The 19,033-nt window shown below is 38.1% G+C and overlaps 8 protein-coding genes across 13 annotated transcripts; 4 read left to right on the forward strand and 4 right to left on the reverse strand.

Moving 5' to 3' along the window:
* Positions 1–336: 336 nt before the first annotated feature.
* LOC124311202 (carboxypeptidase B-like) lies at positions 337–2,632 on the reverse strand. The gene is made up of 12 exons (XM_046775582.1): positions 2,459–2,632; positions 2,169–2,384; positions 2,007–2,103; positions 1,784–1,931; positions 1,606–1,711; positions 1,478–1,535; positions 1,342–1,411; positions 1,040–1,275; positions 876–960; positions 762–796; positions 616–692; positions 337–526 (listed from the first exon to the last, which is right to left on the reverse strand). The coding sequence occupies exons 1-12, from the start codon at positions 2,524–2,526 to the stop codon at positions 460–462; spliced, it is 1,263 nt and encodes a 420-aa protein (XP_046631538.1). The 5' UTR covers positions 2,527–2,632; the 3' UTR covers positions 337–459.
* Positions 2,633–4,299: 1,667 nt separating this feature from the next.
* LOC124311271 (serine/threonine-protein kinase mos-like) lies at positions 4,300–5,803 on the forward strand. Its single transcript, XM_046775702.1, has 5 exons — positions 4,300–4,819; positions 4,883–5,096; positions 5,152–5,311; positions 5,386–5,550; positions 5,608–5,803. The coding sequence occupies exons 1-5, from the start codon at positions 4,456–4,458 to the stop codon at positions 5,761–5,763; spliced, it is 1,059 nt and encodes a 352-aa protein (XP_046631658.1). The 5' UTR covers positions 4,300–4,455; the 3' UTR covers positions 5,764–5,803.
* LOC124311537 (U6 snRNA-associated Sm-like protein LSm5) lies at positions 5,751–6,297 on the reverse strand. Its single transcript, XM_046776070.1, has 3 exons — positions 6,160–6,297; positions 5,903–6,100; positions 5,751–5,832 (listed from the first exon to the last, which is right to left on the reverse strand). The coding sequence occupies exons 1-3, from the start codon at positions 6,190–6,192 to the stop codon at positions 5,794–5,796; spliced, it is 270 nt and encodes an 89-aa protein (XP_046632026.1). The 5' UTR covers positions 6,193–6,297; the 3' UTR covers positions 5,751–5,793.
* A 41-nt stretch (positions 6,298–6,338) lies between these two features.
* On the forward strand, positions 6,339–7,216 carry LOC124311442 (peptidyl-prolyl cis-trans isomerase H-like). The gene is made up of 4 exons (XM_046775937.1): positions 6,339–6,503; positions 6,573–6,749; positions 6,815–6,907; positions 6,989–7,216. The coding sequence occupies exons 1-4, from the start codon at positions 6,420–6,422 to the stop codon at positions 7,184–7,186; spliced, it is 552 nt and encodes a 183-aa protein (XP_046631893.1). The 5' UTR covers positions 6,339–6,419; the 3' UTR covers positions 7,187–7,216.
* Positions 7,194–13,191, reverse strand: LOC124310875 (probable phosphorylase b kinase regulatory subunit beta). 4 transcript variants are annotated; one of them, XM_046774986.1, is made up of 22 exons: positions 13,048–13,180; positions 12,723–12,785; positions 12,290–12,498; positions 12,096–12,231; positions 11,817–12,033; positions 11,549–11,745; positions 11,325–11,484; positions 11,068–11,265; positions 10,933–11,001; positions 10,526–10,852; positions 10,200–10,208; positions 9,867–9,927; positions 9,668–9,795; positions 9,256–9,601; positions 8,909–9,190; positions 8,723–8,845; positions 8,584–8,672; positions 8,378–8,511; positions 8,149–8,316; positions 7,876–8,080; positions 7,663–7,806; positions 7,194–7,595 (listed from the first exon to the last, which is right to left on the reverse strand). In XM_046774986.1, the coding sequence occupies exons 2-22, from the start codon at positions 12,743–12,745 to the stop codon at positions 7,386–7,388; spliced, it is 3,435 nt and encodes a 1,144-aa protein (XP_046630942.1). In that variant the 5' UTR covers positions 12,746–12,785; positions 13,048–13,180; the 3' UTR covers positions 7,194–7,385. The 4 variants fall into 4 exon arrangements, with proteins under 4 accessions (XP_046630942.1, XP_046630943.1, XP_046630944.1 ...); XM_046774987.1 differs by having other exon boundaries at positions 12,723–12,819; positions 13,048–13,174; XM_046774988.1 differs by lacking the exon at positions 12,723–12,785 and having other exon boundaries at positions 13,048–13,191.
* Positions 13,192–13,242: 51 nt separating this feature from the next.
* LOC124311504 (prefoldin subunit 1-like) lies at positions 13,243–13,976 on the reverse strand. Its single transcript, XM_046776033.1, has 3 exons — positions 13,836–13,976; positions 13,518–13,769; positions 13,243–13,445 (listed from the first exon to the last, which is right to left on the reverse strand). Exons 1-3 carry the CDS (start codon positions 13,872–13,874, stop codon positions 13,344–13,346), a joined length of 393 nt encoding a protein of 130 aa, XP_046631989.1. The 5' UTR covers positions 13,875–13,976; the 3' UTR covers positions 13,243–13,343.
* A 163-nt stretch (positions 13,977–14,139) lies between these two features.
* LOC124311254 (methionine aminopeptidase 1-like) lies at positions 14,140–15,860 on the forward strand. Its single transcript, XM_046775672.1, has 7 exons — positions 14,140–14,469; positions 14,527–14,702; positions 14,755–14,977; positions 15,046–15,177; positions 15,257–15,400; positions 15,474–15,539; positions 15,632–15,860. The coding sequence occupies exons 1-7, from the start codon at positions 14,259–14,261 to the stop codon at positions 15,796–15,798; spliced, it is 1,119 nt and encodes a 372-aa protein (XP_046631628.1). The 5' UTR covers positions 14,140–14,258; the 3' UTR covers positions 15,799–15,860.
* A 148-nt stretch (positions 15,861–16,008) lies between these two features.
* On the forward strand, positions 16,009–19,013 carry LOC124311161 (glutamate receptor 4-like). Of its 3 annotated transcripts, XM_046775511.1 has the most exons (10): positions 16,009–16,267; positions 16,563–16,826; positions 16,894–16,994; positions 17,079–17,166; positions 17,250–17,408; positions 17,497–17,686; positions 17,766–17,986; positions 18,056–18,190; positions 18,249–18,397; positions 18,481–19,013. In XM_046775511.1, exons 2-10 carry the CDS (start codon positions 16,683–16,685, stop codon positions 18,725–18,727), a joined length of 1,434 nt encoding a protein of 477 aa, XP_046631467.1. In that variant the 5' UTR covers positions 16,009–16,267; positions 16,563–16,682; the 3' UTR covers positions 18,728–19,013. The 3 variants fall into 3 exon arrangements, with proteins under 3 accessions (XP_046631467.1, XP_046631466.1, XP_046631468.1); XM_046775510.1 differs by having other exon boundaries at positions 16,009–16,826; XM_046775512.1 differs by having other exon boundaries at positions 16,009–16,826; positions 18,249–18,422; positions 18,481–18,611.
* The last annotated feature ends 20 nt before the right edge of the window (positions 19,014–19,033 follow it).

Here is a 19,033-nt window from a genome sequence, read left to right on the forward strand (position 1 = left end):
AATGGACTAAACCGGATTGTACTGTTTGTATACACAATGCTGGGCGGTTTTTACCAAGAGATAGCTTGCGTTACCTCGTGATGTGATCCAGTACCTTCGCTCTCTTTGCACTTTTGTAGCAAGCTTTCAAATTGAAACGAATCACATGTACATTGGATAACGTGCTTCACTACTCGTAGACCATTGTGCGTGTAAAAATGTCAAAAACAGATTAAATTATAGTACGAGAGAGATTGTTACATTCACGATCTTGTAACTTGGTCTATTTTTCAAAGTTTCAGGAAGGTTTGAATTCTTCCGGGAAATTATTCGAAAATATTTTGACACAAGTAAAGGTCGTGTCAGAATTTCCAATTGTATTAACTCATTCTAATTGTAGTAATGACGATTTTAAAATGATAGCAATGTTTTCCGCTATCGTAAATCCATCGATATTTGGTTGCTGATTGAGTTAACTCTTTAAAAGAGAGACTCCGCCATCACCTTAATGCCTTCCCAAACCTCCAAATTGTTTGGAAGAATTTGCCTGTAGTTTGTCAAAAGCAGTTTAGAAATTGCATTGTTGGGGGGAGGCTATAAACTTATAATGGTTCATATAGTATTATCTGATTTTACCTGGCAGGAAGTTCGAATCCGTAAAGGCCTTCATCGCGCATCTCAACAGTATACGAAAATGGAATTCCAGCTCCACCCTTTTACGAAAATGAATTGAAAAATAATTACTTGTTCTCTAATAGCAAATGTATAGATTCTAGTGCAACCTTTGCCCAATCGTCGCTGCCTCCAGAAGCCACATCTAAAATTATTACAACGAGTAAATAAGTGGATAGGTAACAAAATTCAGGCATTTGAAAGTTAAACGAAAGTTTCCTTACAGAGTACGTTAGTCGAAGATCCGATGGTATATTGGGTTCCGTAGACGGCAGTCAATTTGTTACAAGCTGATACAGCCAAGTTGTACTGAAAATTGTTGAATCAAGATTTAGTCGATTCACCATTGGCAAGTTGAGTCCATACTAAAACAGTAATTAATCCTTACAAGCTGTGTGTAGTCGCTGGGGAGAGTAGAAGTGTAACCCCAAGGAGTGAGCCAGTACTGGCCATAAGCGTGGAAGGTCAGGTACATCTCAGCTGGACCAGCGACAGCCAAAACAGCATCACGAACGTGTTGCGACTCGATCTCGCTGAAGGCGGCTCCACCATGGAAAGTGTCGGAGCATCCGTTGGAGCTGCTACCGCCCTCGTTCCAGTGGAAACCAAAGTTCCTGTTCATATCTTTTGGTGGAATGAAAGGGACGTCAATACTTTTGGCACATTATTCCGGCGTTCACCCAAGTTTACCTGTTCCCATGCAGCTGCCGCCACCGATTCCGTTGTTATTTGGTCTACGATTTTTGCGCCACAAACGATCCTGTAAAATTTCAAGATTTAGCGACTCGTTCCTTCCCTCGTGCGGTCATTTTATACGGTAACTTACTCCGGTGAGTGCGAAAGTAAATTGGTAACCATCTGGATTGATGACTGGCATAATGTACCTAATATTATTTTTAAATCAGCATTGAAATTAGTCAACGGTTATTTCCTGAACTGTAGTGGAGGATATACCAGTCAACATTGTCAACGTATTGCGGGTGAGCGGCATAGTTCTCAACCAATTCGTTGATCAACCATGTGACGAAAGCAGGTGAAATCCACTCACGGGCGTGAATGCCTGAGTACGGAAAACAACTTGCACATCAGTATTTCACAAACGATTTTTAACGCTTTTGTAACTTAAACTTACCGCCATCGACGACAATCGCCTTTTTGCCTGAACCTCCAGTGGAGATTTTGACCATCGGAATAGCTCTGTTTTCGTAACTAGTGCCGATGCTGGAAACTGTCACCATGTCGGGGTGAGCGGCAGCGATTTCGTTACAGAAAGCGGAAATCTTGATAAAATTTCAAATCAAACTTATTGGGTAGATTTCACAAAAAGTCGCTTAGCCTAATATATTAATTCTTACGTCGTTAAAGTCATAATAAGTGTTCCAGTCAACAGAGTAGCGCGGAGTGGCAACTCGGGGTGTACGTTCGCGTTCTTCACGAGCCATATCGAGCACACTGGTAACGAATTATAGAACGTAAAATTTAACATTAGAATAAGAAGACTATTAAGAGAATATTACGTCTGAACATCGATCATTTTGACCCGATATTCCATGCTGTAAGCGTGCATCAGGTCGACAAAGACCGAGACGTATGCTGGAGGAACCATGATGTCCATTGCGATGTCGATTCCTCGAGGTGCGATCCAGAAATCGTAATTTTCACTCTGCTCGTAGAGCTGGACCATAGCCTCGAATGAGGACTGATCCTTTGGCGTTACCTGGAACAATTGGTACCTGCGAGAGAAAAGACATTTTGAAAATTTGGAAATTGAAAAGATATTTGGAAAGACGAATTTGTTAGTGTATACCCATCATAGCGTTTCTGTGAAGCTATGGCCGAAGCCGCTAGAACGGACAAAAGGATCAAAAGCTTCATGGTCGTCTGGAGAAATACTGGAACGATCCAATGTCTTTTTCACTAGTCAGCATTCATTTTATAAGTTTTGATGACGCATTAGCTTGCTGTCAGTTTCCCTATCGGTGAGCCACGTTTTATTATGATGATCTCAAACCGTCCGAAAGGTTCCATCGCACTCGTTGCTATCATAAGTCATAACTCATAAGTAAGCAAGCCTAGGATTGAAATGTCAATAATCCAAAAGTGTTTGTATTCCTTGCACGATCTTCTCCACTGTTTTTCGTAGCGTGAACTCGGGACATTCCGTTGTTTGTATAGCGTCCCGTTGGATGGTTTTATCTTTTGGTGTCTTATATCTTTGTTCTAATCTGAGTGATGTGTTTCAATACTTGCTTTGCGTCTATTTGTGTTTTGTCGCATTTCTCAACAGGCGATATATGACTGAATTTGTCAAACCCGATCAAATACACGAGTTTGATTGACTTAACAACAGTTAATATGATTAAATTGTTCCATAGTTCTTTGTCTTCTCCCATTACGGGTATAAATAACTAAGAATTCAAGTCACACATTTCTTCTCGACGAACGGAGATGGCGTAACTTTTTTTTTGCGTTTAAATTTTAAAATCAACATGCAATTTAATCAATCATGTATGAACAAAATTGTCAAAATTATGCTTGATCTAAATTTATAACTTTCACAGCATGAAATAAATTTGTTTGAAAGTAAAATTCCGATTTAAATGCCAAAATGCACTTGCAAGCCGAGCTGTACTACCCACTGAAAACAATAAGAAGCGGCTGGTCAGAACAATGATTTATATTCCACGTTTCGATTCCTTCAACATGGCATCGTTTTTAAAGAAAATCTCACCCACCAGTTGGTTATCCTTGGCAGCCGTTGTTCTAATTGTGGCCTCTGCAATCGGAATGATTTTTATCGATCAAATAAACCGAGCCAAATTAGAAGAATGCAACAAACACATCGGCTGTTCATCATCCCTGAATCTGCAGTTTCCTGAAATGAAAACAGATGCATCCTCGATCCGTTCCGCACCTCATGGTAAATCTCCACCGGAACTAGAACTCCGCCCAGGAACTTCCACCAAAACTCTTCAAACGCTCTTCGTTCCGCCTGAAAGAGTGGAAGCTACTATCGTTCCCCAAAACAGAAATTAAAAAATGATTTCTTCTCATGTCTGTTCACCAAGATCTCACAAATTGCACAAGTCTTATTCACTCAATTAAAATTTTGTCTCTATGACTCAATTGAATTCCGATGTGACTTGTCTGAAGTAATACAAGAATTCTTCTAATTTAATGTTTCTGATCCATTTCATTACATAACTTTCTAGATTTAAATATAATTTATTCATTTAAATCACACATGCACGTACATTTAAATTAAGCCAGGAACTTAATCACACTTCTATGACTTAATTTAATAATTTCTAAAGACTTTGCTAATAAGTGCTCGAGAATTTTTTGCAAAAGTGCTCAAGAATAAAACAAACCAACGAGAGATGTACACAAAGCCAGAGCCATTACTTTACATTACATTACATTACATTACAAGTAATGGCTCTGACGAAACATTTTGTTTGTTATTTCCAGGTTGGTTCTGCGGAGGCAAATAAAGGAAAAGCTCGTCAGGTTCATTTAGTCGAAAATTGAAAATTCACCCCAAAATTTACCGATTTTACATTTACAATTTTTTTCATGCTGATTAATTATTACCATTATTATGTTTTTAAAAATTATATGACAACGTCGGGGACATTAAGTAAACATACGGAGTGGGTTCGAAAAACACTTTTAAATTAGAATATTTTTGTCGAGGTGGGTGTATCTTGGAAAAGGTTTTAGAAAACGTTTTAAAGAGACAGTGTTTTAGCTCTCCCCCCTTTTTTATTCTACAGGGCAGTTTTGGGTTTTGGGTTTCAAGACATGTCACGATCTCCGTGTGTCGCTGTCGCAGCTGCTAGTTTGAAAAGCTTTTTACCTATTAAAGATTTTAAAAGTCCCAATCATTTGAAGTTGAGTCCAGTTCCAGCTGGTCACACTCAATATCACACCTTGTTATCACCTTTTCCACAGTGCAACCCCCAATCCACACCTTCATTATCCCCATCATCTAGCCATTTTAACTTCAATAGTCCAAATAATTTTTTTCAGAAACGAGATAGTATTTCACTTTCTGTTGATAGTCCCCATAGGCTGCTTTTTGCTTCAAAAATTAAGACCACTCTCAACTCATCTAATGTACTAGGACGGGGAAGGTTTGGTCAAGTTGTATTGGCAAAGTATAAAGGTATATAATTGCTTTATCAAAGTTGAAAGCCTTAAAAACCAGAACTGTAATTTAATTTTCCAGATGCACAAGTTGCTGTTAAAATAATAAAGAATGCTGCAAAAGAACAGGTCAATGAAATAAATGGGGAAAAGCTATCACATCCCAACATAATCAGCACTCTTAAAATAGAGAAAGTTGATGATGATGTTCTAATTTTAATGGAACCTTGGGGTTCCCTTAACCTTCAACAACTTCTTAGCATGTCTTTGAAAATTCCATGGGGAGACATTCTCAGGTATTCAATCATACTTTTCCCAAATTACAATTAGATTAATACTTTTACTTTACAGCTATTCGACACAATTAGTCATGGCTCTTGAATATTGTCATGCAAATGGAGTGCTGCACCTTGATGTGAAACCTGCTAATATCATGGTGAAAAGTGAAAAATGGATTAAATTGGGAGACTTTGGAAATTCTGCAAACATTCATCAGCTTGATTTATTCCAGGTTAGTTTTATCTTGTCATATCTTAATGTGATTGAAAATGGATGTAATGTTGTTCTATTTCATTTCTGTCTCAGTACCAACAAAGAGTAGGTACAGTTTCTTACTGTTCCCCAGAAATACTTCAAGGGGATATTCCCTCAACAAAATCTGATGTCTATTCCTATGGTATAACATTATGGCAATTTGAACACAATCAAATACCATTTTCTGACTTGGACTGGCCCACTGTAGCATACCTGGTATTTCATTTTTAGACTTTTATGTGATTCATTGTTAAGTTTCCTGTTGGTTATTAGGTTGTTGCCAAGGATGAAAGACCAGTCCTCAATAGTAATTGTAATGAAGAGGAAACAACATTTAGTAAGCTTTATCAAAGCTGTTGGCAACCAAAACCTGAAGACCGCCCAACTATGTCAGAAATTGTAAATATTCTCAAGGATTTGAGTGAATGATGTATTGTCTTTTGAAAATTAAAGAAAAATTCATGAATGAGCTTCTGGTCCCTCTCCACCAGGAACTAACTAAATATCAAGTAATGTTTAGTTAGTTCAAGTAATAAGACAATAAATTATGTTGCTATAGCATCCTTACCATAGTTATGTTGTTTCCATTCAACAGGATCTGGTCTAGCTTAGTCACACGTCTTCCTTCTGGAGTAGATTCAAATTCTGACACATCTTCCAGCACCATGTTGACAAAATCGTCGAACCCTAGCAAAGTTCCCACTATTTCCTTGTCATTCTTCATGATAATGTGGATCCTTGAACCAATGCATTTATCAACCAACTCCTGCATATCACACCAAATTTAGGCTAAGATTTAATTGCATAACTGTAAACAAGTATTACCAGAGGTAAAAGCGTGGGTACCGGTGCAGCCATTTTATTTAATTAGAGGGAAAAAGTGAAATATCTTCTGTCCTGTCCACGCCAACTTCGAAAATTTGTAGTTCAGTTTTGACAGCAGACGAAAACTGAAAACAGAGCTTCAGCTGTCGTTGCTAGGTAACCTTGGACGTCGTTGCTTGGTAACCTTGGACGCTCATTTGTCAGCTCGTAGTCTGCTACAAAGCTGTAACGACTAACATAACGTGTGCGTTCGATATAAAATGCCGACATGGAATCAGATTCAAGGGCAATTGAGGCATCCTAATAATCCGGTGGTGTTCTTGGATGTAACAGTTGGATCAACAGTAAGATTTTATATGGTTTATTTCATTTTCTTAAACATTTGTTTAAATTACAGTGGTTGTATATTACAGGATATTGGACGTATCATCATAGAGCTGTTTGCTGATGTTGTACCAAGGACAGCTGAGAATTTTCGGCAATTCTGCACAGGAGAATTCAAACGAGACGGGTTGCCAACTGGTTTTAAAGGAACGTCTTTTCATCGGATCATTAAGGATTTCATGATTCAAGGAGGAGATTTTCTTAATGTAAGTAAAATGTTGAGTGAAACATTGTTTAGTTTGGTTTACAACCTGTTAATTCCATAACATAGGGAGATGGAACTGGGTGCTTAAGTATTTATGGTGATACTTTCAATGATGAAAATTTCAACTTGAAACATGATTCCCCTGGACTTCTATCTATGGTAATTAGTTTGCTCAGATCTTAATTAACTTAACTATTTAACTAATTTCACTATTTACGTCTGAAAATGATTTTGTAACAGGCAAATAGTGGACGAGACACAAATGGCTCTCAGTTCTTCATAACTTGCTCCAAGTGTGATTTCTTGGATGGCAAGCATGTTGTATTTGGCAGAGTTTTAGATGGTTTACTCGTGGTGAGGAAAATTGAGAATGTTCCTACTGGGCCAAACAACAAACCCAAGATTCCAGTGTCTGTATCCCAATGTGGTGAGATGTAACAACAAATTAATACATGATTCTTTGTATCATCTCCTAGTGACAACAAAAGAAAAATATTTTCACAGCACACATGCATACATATGCATTTGCTACAGGGTTTTGAGGGAAAATGTCACTTAAGCACATAAATAGATAACAAAAAATGTGCAACAGGTAATTGGTACTAGCTAGGACCATTCTACTATAATTGAAGTATTCTTATGATACTCGGCAAGATTCCTCCGAGTCATCAATGCACTCAGTTCCAAGATCTCCGCGAAGTACAGTGTTCACTACAGCACGAGCCAGGTAACCGTTTGTCGTAGCTGCAGTCGCGTTGTAAAATTGGGTAAGTCCGGGATCAATACTGCTTTTTTTATGAGTACCATCGTTACTTGAAATTTTCGTATCTATTTCTGTACCAAAGTCCTGTGAAAACAAATTAGTCCATTAAGTACATGAAATTTGATTATTTCGTGATCCGATATACTGTTACCTTTAGAAACATAGCTAAAGCTTCAGAAATGACAAAGTCCAAATCAAGTTTCATTTTAAACCGTAATTCAGGATTTCGCAAAAGGATAGTATTGACGATACAAAGTAATTCGACGACTAACTGACGATATTCAGGACGAACGATCTAAAAACAAACAAATGTCGTTATCAATAAGCTTTGGCAAATGAAAGAAGTTTAGTTTTAAGTAATTACTTTAAACAGCATATCTTCAACTAGCAAGGAGAAATTAAGCTCAGACATGGTCATGTGGGATAAAGTGGGCTCTTGGGCTAACATATGCCCCTGAACGACAATTCCACCCGGCGTTTTCTTCAAGACATTCCATACTTTTTGATAGAACCCTTCTGGGACTCGAGCAAGGCATCCTTCAATTTGGCGGCGCTTGTATGGCGTGAGTCTTCAAAAAGCAGTAATATTTTTATACAAATTCTAATAATTGATTAAAGACACCGTTAGAATACGTACTGCAAACCGAATTGGTTATCATCTGCGGTCAAGTTCTTAAGATGCAGTACCCGAAGGAGTAACCGACGAATCTCACTGGGACTACGACTCTCCAATGGTTCATGATTGCAGTCCTCGTCCGTATCCGTTGGTACAGCCAAGTATAACCGAATAGCATGTAATATCCAACTATGCAACAAGTTAGTAAGTTCTTTTATTTTTTAAAGTAGAAAATTGTGTTGATACTCACCCGACTCGAATTTTAAGTATTCCAGAAAAATAATTAGGGTGGGTAGCAATCAGTCGTCCACAGTAAAGTAAAACTTCTTGTTGTAAAACAGCTTGGACAGGGTCATCCACAGGGCAATGGCGGTAGATAGCTTCCTAAAAACCCAATCAAATACTTTGTGATGTAGTTTGCTTGAGATGAAAACGGGAAATGCAATTCATGCGTACATGGATTTCGCTAGGAGTCATGGGTTTATCTAGTACGACTTCGACACCGCCAACAACTCCGACAGTGAGCTGCTTTCCATTGACCAATACTGAACAGGAGAATTAGTTTTAAAAATTGTTAAAGAGATCACTTAAATACCCGTGGTGATGAACGGTGAAATGGAATCGACAAGTTGGAAAAGTAGCGCCGAGGACAAGCGCACAGCCGACCAGTGACGAAGTGAGCCTGCAAGTCGCTTGACGTGAATCAGGCGCTCGCGAACTTGCCGTTTGAAGTAGATACAATTAACTATTGTAATATTGATATTGCATTTTTAGTTATTACCAGTTAAATTGTCAATAACAAATTCTGGGTGCTCCCTCCGCTGAATTACTCCTAAGATGTAGGCTTGTGTGTGTAGCCCTTCAACGCAGCGTAATGAGTCGATAAGTTCTGCAGTAGAATTTAGCTTGTTGAACTGCGTGAAGTCGAATTCTGCCTCTGAATACTGAAGTGCTTTTGGCACATCAGTGAGACTTTGGTAACCAATGTAATCATGATGAACCTGACCAAACGGCTGTATGTTTAACTCTTTCAAGTCGACTTGGTTCATGAAATCCAAATGTTCTGAAACAAATATTGAAGAGTTAAACATTTTATAAAAGAAATGTTGCTATCAATTCAAAATTTACCTATACAGGATGATGAAATCAAATTCTGAAGTCTTCCAGTGCGGACTTTGAGACCATCACAGTGACCTTTTTTTAACATCGCTAATAATTCTAACATCTCCTTAAACTGCGGATCTCGCATGTGTTCTTCTCTAATCAGAATGCACACCGTTGGACGTCCTGAAAGTCGCCAGTAACGCCCAACAAAGTGCAATTCCGTTTTGATATCATCGATCAGTAGAGACATATCATGTGACAAGTAGAAATCTGAGACTTCGAAGATAAGTGGGTAGCAAAGAACCGTTTGTCCAGAGATTCGATAAATTTTGCTAGTGCCTAGGGCTCCAATCGGACGAGTAGGGCGACCCTGCGTTTCCGACAAGTTTTTGACATTAGAAAGCCATTTTCTTTTTAGCAAGTAGTAAAATAATACCTGTAGTCCTAATCGTTTTGACAAGCCAAGATGCTCGTAGACTTTGACCAGCTCTTTAGGAGGCCAAATTTGTACTGGCTCAACTTCGTGTGGTGTCTGTGTTTGAATACCATAAGTGCCCATCATTGCTGCATTGAATATTGGAAATACGACAAAAATTTTACAGTGAATTAATTCTTTAAATGTAAGGTTGTCATACCTTGAAGCCGCATAGATTCGGCTATCAAGACGATCTGCACCACCAAATCGCTGGCAGTACCCTGTTTAGAGATAAACCGGCGAATTAGGCATTTAATAGGGACATTTTGTAGTTAGTTTGTGAAAAATCATAATTATACGGTGATTTCCCGACTATACCGAAGTTAAAGCAATAACCGTTAGGTTTGATTTTTGATCCCCAATGGATAAAAGTAACAGAAAGAAAATTAAAACTGAAAATTGCTTAAGTAATGAGCATGCCATGTCCAAAATTCAAAAGCGTGTTCTCGATCATAGATCTCAGCAGGCAAACATTCACAAATCTTGCACTTACGTGTTTACTCTGGATTCATTAAAATGTCCGGTCCACGTTGTTTCAGTGTAAACGAAAATAAATATTAATACAAAATCAATCTATCCATCGATCTCAACCTCTGTTCAATAAAACAGTGGCAAAAATTCCTCCATTAGAAAAAAAAAGTCCGACTTAAGCTAGCATAAAATTCGAACGATGCGCGCACTTTTTAGTAGTAGCTCGTTAATCCAATATTTGTTTTTTAAATCGAAGAGATTCACCTCATAGTTGCTGCATGAAACAACTTCAATGCATTCAGATGACAACCTAAACAACAGCAATGCAGACACAAGATAGATAATCACCTGAAAGGCCGAATATCTGCCACCCATTTTCCTAGGACGGTTATACGATGGAAGATATCGACGGATGAGGTCAAGTTCATTGACATGGACAAGTCCTTCGGCCAGTAAGGAAGCAGTAATGTAAAGCGATTGGCCCCACAGAAACAAGTTGTGTGAACCCCCTTCATCGGAAGGGTGGCGCATCTGACTTCCTGGCTCCATTTTCTCGTAATCCACTGATTCTTGAGGGACGTAAAAGTATTTTGGGATGACAGGATCACCTCTATGATCATGCCTTACTCGTGCCTTAAGTAGCCTTTTGTATTCTTCAACTTGTTCTGGTAAGCCCTGATCAGTAGAAATATAATTTTTAGATTAAGAAAGATTGCTATATTACAAATATTAAATATGTTAACAGCAATGATTACTTTGAAAAATCCGTCAATCATCATGTAAAGATAGAAGATTGGCCATTCCGATTCTATGTTTTCAAAATCCTACAATATTTAGAACAAGATTAGATGAAACATTTCGATTGTGGTAGAAAGAGAACGGTGACTAACTCGTGTTTCGCCTTCATTGTAATAACGACGGTTTATATCTTCCACAGCTGTTCCGTAGCCGTCCCGAAGAAAGCGTTTGAACCCGAAGCTACCTTTAAGCCGGCGAATTATCTTTGACTTGGTCCGGTTATAAAGGACATCATCATGGGTTGCGAAACATGGCCAAGAGATAGTTGGCAGTAGAGAAGCATCTGTGTTCTGTAAATTACGCGGAAGTTTACTAGCTGAACTGAAATAAGTCTTTTAAATAAGCTTACCTTGGAACTTGATTCTCTCGGAAGAAGTGTTTCAAAAATAGATCGATTGCGATTATGCGCGTCAATGTCGACGTAAATTACGGAAACAGACGAGCCCTTTTCACCAAAGAGATTGCAACCATTAATTGCTTCTAGCGCAGCCTTGGCCATTCCAATTGAACTGAAAGCGTGGTAAAGGAAGAATAAGCAAAAATGTTAACCTGTCATTCATTCTAGATAAAAACCTGGCATGTATTTCAGGAGTGCCGTCATTGTACTTTGAACCTCTTTGCCACAATCCAAAATCAGGTGTGCGATATGCCCGTTCGACGTAGTAAACGAGGTTCTGAATAAAAATAACTTCATCCATGGTGTAAATAACCTGAAGGCCTGACTGGATTATTTGCACGAGGAAGAGAAGATACAGAGAAACGACGTCCAACTGTAAACAAGTCAAGTAATTCATTAATATCCAAAATATCGAAATAGTGTGAAATAAGTATAGAAACATACCTGCAAATGGTTGTCCATGCACGGGTCCTGATCTTTTGTAAGAACTTGGCCAGTCTGCAGGTGATATCGAGTGAACAATGCATTCTGTGCCACTTGATTCTTTTTAAAAGCCTCTACTTTGTTAGCGACTTGCAACCAACAACGCAAGATCCCACGAAAACATTTGACAGCTGACTGTCCAAGTTCGTATGATTTACCGCGATCATCATCTATCCGCCTGTATAAAAAGGAATATAATTTTTTTTCCAATGTCAAGTAAGGTCATTTGCAGCTTGGTACCGGTAAGCTTGGTATAAGCTCCAAATGGCTGACGCGCAATAAATAGAATCTCGCACACTACCAACTTCTTTGTCAACAGTCTGGGCAGGAAATAACCCGGTGGTAGGGCTTTGATAGTGTAATAGCTGCCGCTTAACTAATTTGAACATGGTTGAAAATTATATTCAAATATCATTTGGAAATCATTTTGTTACCGAGCCCATAGTACATATCGAGCTGACGCACTGTGTCCTCATAATTGTTTATTTTCAAGCAGGTATCAACATCCAAATCACTGGAACCTGTGCTTACAGGTTCTTGATAGGGTCCAAGAACACCTCCAAAATGAATCTTTTCTGATGCAGCTGAAATGGGATTTCCATTTGTTGATCCGTGGCCTGTATGACTGGCCAGGTATGCCTGTCTATAAAAAGTTTTAAATAATTGAAACATATTAAAATCTTTTGAATTTGAATATTAAATAAACCTAAAAGTGGTTCGTTGAATTAGAAAAAATAATAGCTAGAGGGAGAGAGAGAGAAAATGGTGCAACAAAATACCCAACAAACAAATAATGTGAGTATTCCAGGCAGATTTTAATTGGTTCATTGGGAACAAGCTGTTAATCCTAACCCAGTATATCAATACCTTTTGAGGAGCATTTTTTCCATTCTGAAACAGCTCTTCTTTCACTAGTTCACCCGAAATTAACTAAGAAGATCCAATGAAGTCTGATATGTCTAAACTATAAACAGCAATTTAGACCAAAACTATTAAAATTACTGCAAAGTTGTGAAAACTAATAGATCAAGGGAGTAAATAAAAATCCTATCAATTTCAAACTGTTCATATTGTGCACACACACAACAAGAAAATAATTTTTTTTTTTACTATGAAGTCGATGAAGTCATCGAACATCGACGTCCTGTTTGCTTTATAACATCTTTTAAAATTAATTTAATTTCATTCCTACCTTTTGATGCCAGTCAGCATCCCTAGAAAATAAGATTAATTCAAGGCCAAAAATCGAAAACGAAAGGTCTCTTTAACCCAACTTGTTGTTGATCACTGTTTTTACTCTCACTTCAGGTCTTTCTGTGTTATTGAAGTTTTCTCCAAGGTCAGCAGACGACTTTTTGGCCATCTATCATGTAAAAATCTAACCACGTAGTATTTTAAGCAGTTTATTTTGGTTTCCCCATACAAATCGATGGAAACGAACAAAAAAAGCATAGACAAGTATCCAAGTGGGCAAAAAATATTTTATCTTCAGTGTTGATCCCCAGTGTTAGCATCTTTTCTTTGTTGGATCATTTCTCTAATGTTGTTCTCACTTTCCTTCAAGCTGCGCTCCAAGTATGCTTTAGTTCCCTTTGTAATTGAACAGAAGTTAGAACAAAATTTAAAAAAAAAATGCACAATTAAATTTAATGTAAATCTAACCTCAAGTGTTTTCACTTTCTCCTCACAGCCTTTGATTTTGTTCTCAAGGTTCGTTCGTGCTACAGTTACTTCTTTTAACACAAACATACGACCCACACTTTCATATGTTTTGGTATCAGTTGGAAGTTGACTTATTTCTTTGTCAGTTAGTTGTGCATGTGTCATACTTCTTTTGAGCGTCTCGATCTGTAGATCAGCTAATTTGAGCTTTTGAGACGTCTCGACCATTTTTTGCTGTAGTTCAGCAAATGCCTGAAAACAGTCATAATGGAATGAAAATGTGATGTAAAAATAAGACAAAAATACTAAAATAATTACCTTTTTGAGTTCAAGATCCATCTGTCCTTGTTTTGCCATTTTTTAAATATTATTACGGGTCAATGAATTACAACCGGCAGGACTATAAAAGTGACACCAGCAGAAGACAATTTTGGAATATGGGAGGAGAGCATGACTAAACTAAACAGAGTCCAGTCCAGACATTTTAGAAATAATAAAAATCGCTATGAAAGTATTAATGTCTAAAATTTTATTTAAATTAAGTTTTATTTTTGAACTGATTAATATTTATTTTGATAATCATTATAAACGATCGAAAATTTTGTTAGCCACCAAGGGGAAATGAAATGACGTCATAGTTTGGTTGTTTAGTGCTGACAACTTTGCAGACGACTATCCTGAATCGAACACGAATTGACGAACAATCGCCTTGAAGATTGAAGTGCGAAGTGTTTGAAAATAATGTCTGCAGGAGCTCTTTGTGAAACCCCAGGTTGTGACCAAGAAGCCCGGTTACAATGCCCGACTTGCATTAAACTGGGCATTAAAGGATCGTTCTTTTGTACACAAGAATGTTTCAAAAAAAACTGGAATGTGCATAAGAGTGCCCACAAGAAAGAAACAGTGACAGAGCCCGTCACGTACAACCCTTGGCCTGGTTTCCCGTTTACCGGTATGTGATGTAATTATTTTGTGTTGGGATATTATCTCTAAATATAGTTATTTTTAGGTACTTTACGTCCATATCCTCAGACCCCCAAACGCACCATCCCTTCACACATTGCTAGACCAGATTATGCTAATCATCCTGAAGGACATCCACTTGGAGAACAGTCTGCTAGAGGAAGTTCCTATATTAAGGCTTTAAGTGATGAAGAAAAAGAAGGAATGAGAGTTGTCAGCAAGGTAATCAATTGTTGCCCATTATGAATTTGCAATTGACTAATATTGTTTACAGCTTGGTAGAGAAATCTTGGAAGAAGCAGCAAATGCTGTGGCCGTTGGAGTCACAACAGATGAGATTGATAGGATTGTCCATGAAGCCTGCATTGAGCGGGAGTGCTATCCATCACCATTAAATTATTATGAATTCCCAAAATCCTGTTGCACTTCTATCAATGAGGTTATCTGCCATGGTATCCCTGATAAGAGACCCATGCAAAATGGGGATATATGCAACAGTAATAATAATTTATTTGTTAAAAATGTTTGTGTAATCCTTGTTTATTAAAAACATTTTGTTTATTAGTTGATGTAACGGCTTACCACCGAGGATTTCATGGTGACCTTAATGAAACCTTATTCGTTGGTCAGGTTAGCGAGTCTGGCAAGAGGCTAGTGCAAGTCACTTGGGAATGTCTAGAAAAAGCGATCGAAATAGGTTTGTAAGCTTCGCGCTTTCAGTTATTTGTTTACCGATAAACTCTTCATGCGTCATTTTCCCCCTCATTCTCTGATAGTGAAGCCAGGTGTTAAGTATCGCGATGTTGGGGCTGTTATTCAAAAACACGCCCAAAGCCATGGATTTTCAGTTGTTAGGAGTTATTGCGGACATGGTATTCACCAGCTTTTCCATACAGCACCTAATATTCCTCACTATGCAAGTACGTGACTTTCATTGCTCCTTACACTACTCATCTGTTAAACTTGATCAGTAACTTACGTATGTTTTCACAGAGAATAAAGCCGTTGGAATCATGAAGCCTGGTCACTGTTTCACAATCGAGCCAATGATATCTGAAGGTAATGGTCAAATTTACTTGCCTACCGTTTCAGTATCAAAACTTTTGCATTTAACACAAGAAACTAATACTACTTAATTTAATGTTACTTAGGTGTATGGAAAGATGAGCAATGGCCGGACAATTGGACGGCGGTGACCCAAGACGGTAAACTATCTGCGCAATTCGAACATACAATGCTCGTGACCGAAACAGGTGTCGAAGTGTTGACTCGACGTTTGGAAAAGGATGGCTTGCCTTATTTCATGACTATTCGATAAGGTATAACTGACCGCTCACTCCCATGTTTGTGAGCATGGCGGGGATGAAATACATGCGGTATTAAAACAAGTGTGTTGTGCAACTGATCAAACCAATTCGAGCGTAAAATTAATCATATTTCTAATGTCGCCATCGTTTGACGGACAACAGAATTTTAAAGTCAATTTCATGTAGGAAAGTGACCTTAAGACCGATGTGATCGAAAATGTACAGGAATAAGATAAATCATGATTCGTGGACGTTCTGTCATCACTGAATAATTTTGTTCCCAGTCGAAAGCCGAACTTGAGTATTTGCTATACATATTTAAAAAAGTAGCAACGTCCATATTTGAAGCATTCTTTAGCTTGAAATCTTCTGAATCGATTTATTGTTCAGCTGTTAATACCGAAAGGTCCGTATCGCTCGCGAAGATTTTACTCATTTATCACAGGGCCATCGTCGTCTCATGTACCTAAATCCTGGAAGGTAAGTTCGGTTAATAACACGTTGATTTGTAAAGAACTGTAGCATTGCGTGTTAAATAATGATACTGTTGCCCATCCCTTCTCGTGTTCAAAAAAAAGAAATCATTCCTGCGTACTCTGTGTAATTAAGTTCATGCAAATGGGCGTACCTCAATCACAATTTTTTGATTGTGCGACCAATCTCCAATTATATTTTTGATAGCATGCTATTGATTTTTACCGAATCCACTATTTCTGAGCAGTGGATAACTGGGATCTACATTATGCAATTCTTTTTCGTTGTTTGTGTGTTGTAGTACTTGACGACCCTGAATGACTGCATGACTACCACAAAATGTAAACAGCATATAAGTTGCTCTTAACTGTAGTATTTCTAGACTAGTCAGTGATATAGGAGGTGATCTCGACAGGTGGCTATGGAATTTTTCAAAATTCGTTTATACCAGCAGCGCACCTGGATCGGGATACTCATCGTTTTTCTATTCGTTCCTTATGACGCTGAATGCAGCCATGGTGGCAGCAACTTGAACGGCCTCCACCTGCGGATCGCTTCGTTGGATGTAAGTTTACAGTTAGTTTTTGAAATTGTCTTTTGACTACGCTCGGTTTATTTTAAATTTTGAACAGGTAAGGCCGTACATGTCTATCGAAAAGAACCAAAGTACTTATCGGGCGGATGGTATCGTTTATCAAATCATCGTTTGGCTTTCAATACGCTACAACTTTACGTAAGAATCACATATTCATGATTGAAATTTAATATTTCAAATCGTGTCGAAAAGAAAATAGAAACTAATTTGTGAGTTGCGTAGATTTTCGCTGGTTTTGCCGCCCGACGGAACATTTGGAGCATTGGTGAATCACACCTGGAACGGGATGATAGGCATGGCCATTAATAATGTTAGTTTTCACAAATCAATTTTTGTTTAACAATGATAAACTCAAAAATGGGTGAAATGTTGCTCGATGTCGTTTCGGAGTAGCAAGTAGAAATAATCGCGGCCCCTGTAGTCCCTTCTCTCGACCGTGCTGAAGTTCTTGACTTTACAACAACCTTCTCCGAAGAACCAATGATTTGTCTCATCCCAGCTCCCGAACCAGATAATTCGTTGTCAGCCATCGCGAAGCCGTATGATTATCAAGTAGGGTTATATATGATTGTTTTACAAGACATACACACGAATTTCTTCTCTCATAACTCTGATAATTTTGATCCTAACATATTTACAGGTTTGGTTAGTGATCATATTTTCTATGCTAAGCGTAGCCGTCGCCACTTGGCTCACTTCTAGGTTCGGCCCCATCCGTCAGGTTATGAAGAAGAATATCGCCGATAAAAATTCTAAGCTTGATAATGGATACATGAAAATGTCTTTATCGGATCATATTTTCGCTGTGTTTTCTATTATCTGCCTCCAACGTAAGAAATTTAAATTTTATCTTTTCATAATGTCAAAGGATTTTATTCTCCAATCCCACGTAATGTTTTATCATCGCAGCCAAAGAAAGTTCTACACGATCGCCAAATTCAAGTCCGCTCGTTGGCTCGGTGTGGTGTTTGTCTACTGTCGTTCTGGTTTATTTATATACAGGTGTCCTCATCTCTTATTTGACCATTCCAAAGATGCAACCCATCGTTGAGACGACTGAAGAATTAGCCGCATCCCCCAGACTTCATGTGGTTGCCATTAAAAATTCTATTTTTGAATCCACTCTTCTGGTACTATAATTACATTCCACCTGGAAACGATGAATCTTCTTGTACAGAACATTTTCAATTTATATTTAGCAAAGCACTTCAGGGCCATTGCAGTCTTTGGGAAATCAGCTTCGTCAGCATCCCGAAAACAGTTTGTCCGGTGACTATTATAACCTAAACAAACTTTTGGAAACAGCCTTGCTAGGAAAATTCGGGATCATTCTGGTAAGCGTAATAGCATTTTCTATTAGAGTGCTTTAAAATCTCGTTTGTTGGGTTTCAGAGCAAATCTCAGGCGGAGTCGTTGATTAACATGAGTTGGAAAAAAGAGAATCGATGTCGTCTAAGCATCATGCGAGAAAAAATCCAATCAACTAGATTCTGTTTTGCCCTGCCCAAAAAATCTCCTTATTCGAAACTAATCAGTGAAGGGTATGCGTGCTTAAGCGCTAATCAGGTAGTCATGACCAAAGTTTGAATTTTCCATTCTATTTCTTTTCCGCTATCCCCGAAAGCATCTACGCAATGTACGATGTGGGGCTGATTGATTATTGGAAGAATCGTTCTCCTAGAACAGTAACTCATAACTGCGAACCAACCAACATAAAAATGGGCATGTCAAATCAGAAGAAAAAACCAATCTCATTGGACAATCTGTCCGGAGCATTCGTTGTTCTTGCCGTTGGAATTGCAGCTGCCTCTTTCGCATTTGTCATCGAAATTTGGATCGCTATCGTTCAGCGGATGAAGTCTCGTCATTGAATTTGTCAAATGCGATATATCTAATTATCTAGTGTTTGTTTTTTTGCGCTTAGTGAATTGTAGTTATTAAGAAGTAGTCACTGAATGTCCGCTTAATTATTCCATTATCCTTGATTTTTTTAAAAATCGAAATTATCTATTTATTCATTTTTATTCCCCTTTCATTAATCTCCTAAAATCATAAAATTCAAATTTAAAGCATATCCCCTTAAGTTATATAGGCCCTTAGATATAACTAAAATGCAATTATTTAAATCCATTTCGGCCACTTTTATCCTGATTAGTACCTGCCCGCTATTGCTTTTG

Source organism: Daphnia pulicaria, chromosome 8 (genome assembly GCF_021234035.1).
Source record: "Daphnia pulicaria isolate SC F1-1A chromosome 8, SC_F0-13Bv2, whole genome shotgun sequence".
NCBI classification, from domain to species: domain Eukaryota; kingdom Metazoa; phylum Arthropoda; class Branchiopoda; order Diplostraca; family Daphniidae; genus Daphnia; species Daphnia pulicaria.

Bases quoted from the DNA above. Each gene is read 5' to 3' on its own strand.
- LOC124311202 (XM_046775582.1), bottom strand. From the start codon at position 2,526: ATGAAGCTTTTGATCCTTTTGTCCGTTCTAGCGGCTTCGGCCATAGCT. The intron at 2,104-2,168 runs GTAATATTCTCT...ATTCGTTACCAG, and splicing joins AAAATGATCGATGTTCAGAC to TGTGCTCGATATGGCTCGTG. The intron at 1,276-1,341 runs GTAAACTTGGGT...TTCCACCAAAAG, and splicing joins CGGCAGCTGCATGGGAACAG to ATATGAACAGGAACTTTGGT.
- LOC124311271 (XM_046775702.1), top strand. From the start codon at position 4,456: ATGTCACGATCTCCGTGTGTCGCTGTCGCAGCTGCTAGTTTGAAAAGC. The intron at 5,097-5,151 runs GTATTCAATCAT...TTTACTTTACAG, and splicing joins CCATGGGGAGACATTCTCAG to CTATTCGACACAATTAGTCA. The intron at 5,312-5,385 runs GTTAGTTTTATC...TTTCTGTCTCAG, and splicing joins ATCAGCTTGATTTATTCCAG to TACCAACAAAGAGTAGGTAC.
- LOC124311537 (XM_046776070.1), bottom strand. From the start codon at position 6,192: ATGGCTGCACCGGTACCCACGCTTTTACCTCTG. The intron at 6,101-6,159 runs GTAATACTTGTT...TGTGATATGCAG, and splicing joins TACCCACGCTTTTACCTCTG to GAGTTGGTTGATAAATGCAT. The intron at 5,833-5,902 runs GTAAGGATGCTA...CTTGATATTTAG, and splicing joins ATGGAAACAACATAACTATG to TTAGTTCCTGGTGGAGAGGG.
- LOC124311442 (XM_046775937.1), top strand. From the start codon at position 6,420: ATGCCGACATGGAATCAGATTCAAGGGCAATTGAGGCATCCTAATAAT. The intron at 6,504-6,572 runs GTAAGATTTTAT...TGTATATTACAG, and splicing joins ATGTAACAGTTGGATCAACA to GATATTGGACGTATCATCAT. The intron at 6,750-6,814 runs GTAAGTAAAATG...TCCATAACATAG, and splicing joins AAGGAGGAGATTTTCTTAAT to GGAGATGGAACTGGGTGCTT.
- LOC124310875 (XM_046774986.1), bottom strand. From the start codon at position 12,745: ATGGAAAAAATGCTCCTCAAAAG. The intron at 11,002-11,067 runs GTTAGTCACCGT...TAAATATTGTAG, and splicing joins ACAATGAAGGCGAAACACGA to GATTTTGAAAACATAGAATC. The intron at 8,081-8,148 runs GTACGTATTCTA...TGCTTTTTGAAG, and splicing joins GATAACCAATTCGGTTTGCA to ACTCACGCCATACAAGCGCC.
- LOC124311504 (XM_046776033.1), bottom strand. From the start codon at position 13,874: ATGGCAAAACAAGGACAGATGGATCTTGAACTCAAAAAG. The intron at 13,770-13,835 runs GTAATTATTTTA...GACTGTTTTCAG, and splicing joins TGGATCTTGAACTCAAAAAG to GCATTTGCTGAACTACAGCA. The intron at 13,446-13,517 runs GTTAGATTTACA...TCAATTACAAAG, and splicing joins AGAAAGTGAAAACACTTGAG to GGAACTAAAGCATACTTGGA.
- LOC124311254 (XM_046775672.1), top strand. From the start codon at position 14,259: ATGTCTGCAGGAGCTCTTTGTGAAACCCCAGGTTGTGACCAAGAAGCC. The intron at 14,470-14,526 runs GTATGTGATGTA...AGTTATTTTTAG, and splicing joins GCCTGGTTTCCCGTTTACCG to GTACTTTACGTCCATATCCT. The intron at 14,978-15,045 runs GTAATAATAATT...TTTGTTTATTAG, and splicing joins AAATGGGGATATATGCAACA to TTGATGTAACGGCTTACCAC.
- LOC124311161 (XM_046775510.1), top strand. From the start codon at position 16,683: ATGGAATTTTTCAAAATTCGTTTATACCAGCAGCGCACCTGGATCGGG. The intron at 16,827-16,893 runs GTAAGTTTACAG...AATTTTGAACAG, and splicing joins TGCGGATCGCTTCGTTGGAT to GTAAGGCCGTACATGTCTAT. The intron at 17,409-17,496 runs GTAGGGTTATAT...ACATATTTACAG, and splicing joins CGAAGCCGTATGATTATCAA to GTTTGGTTAGTGATCATATT.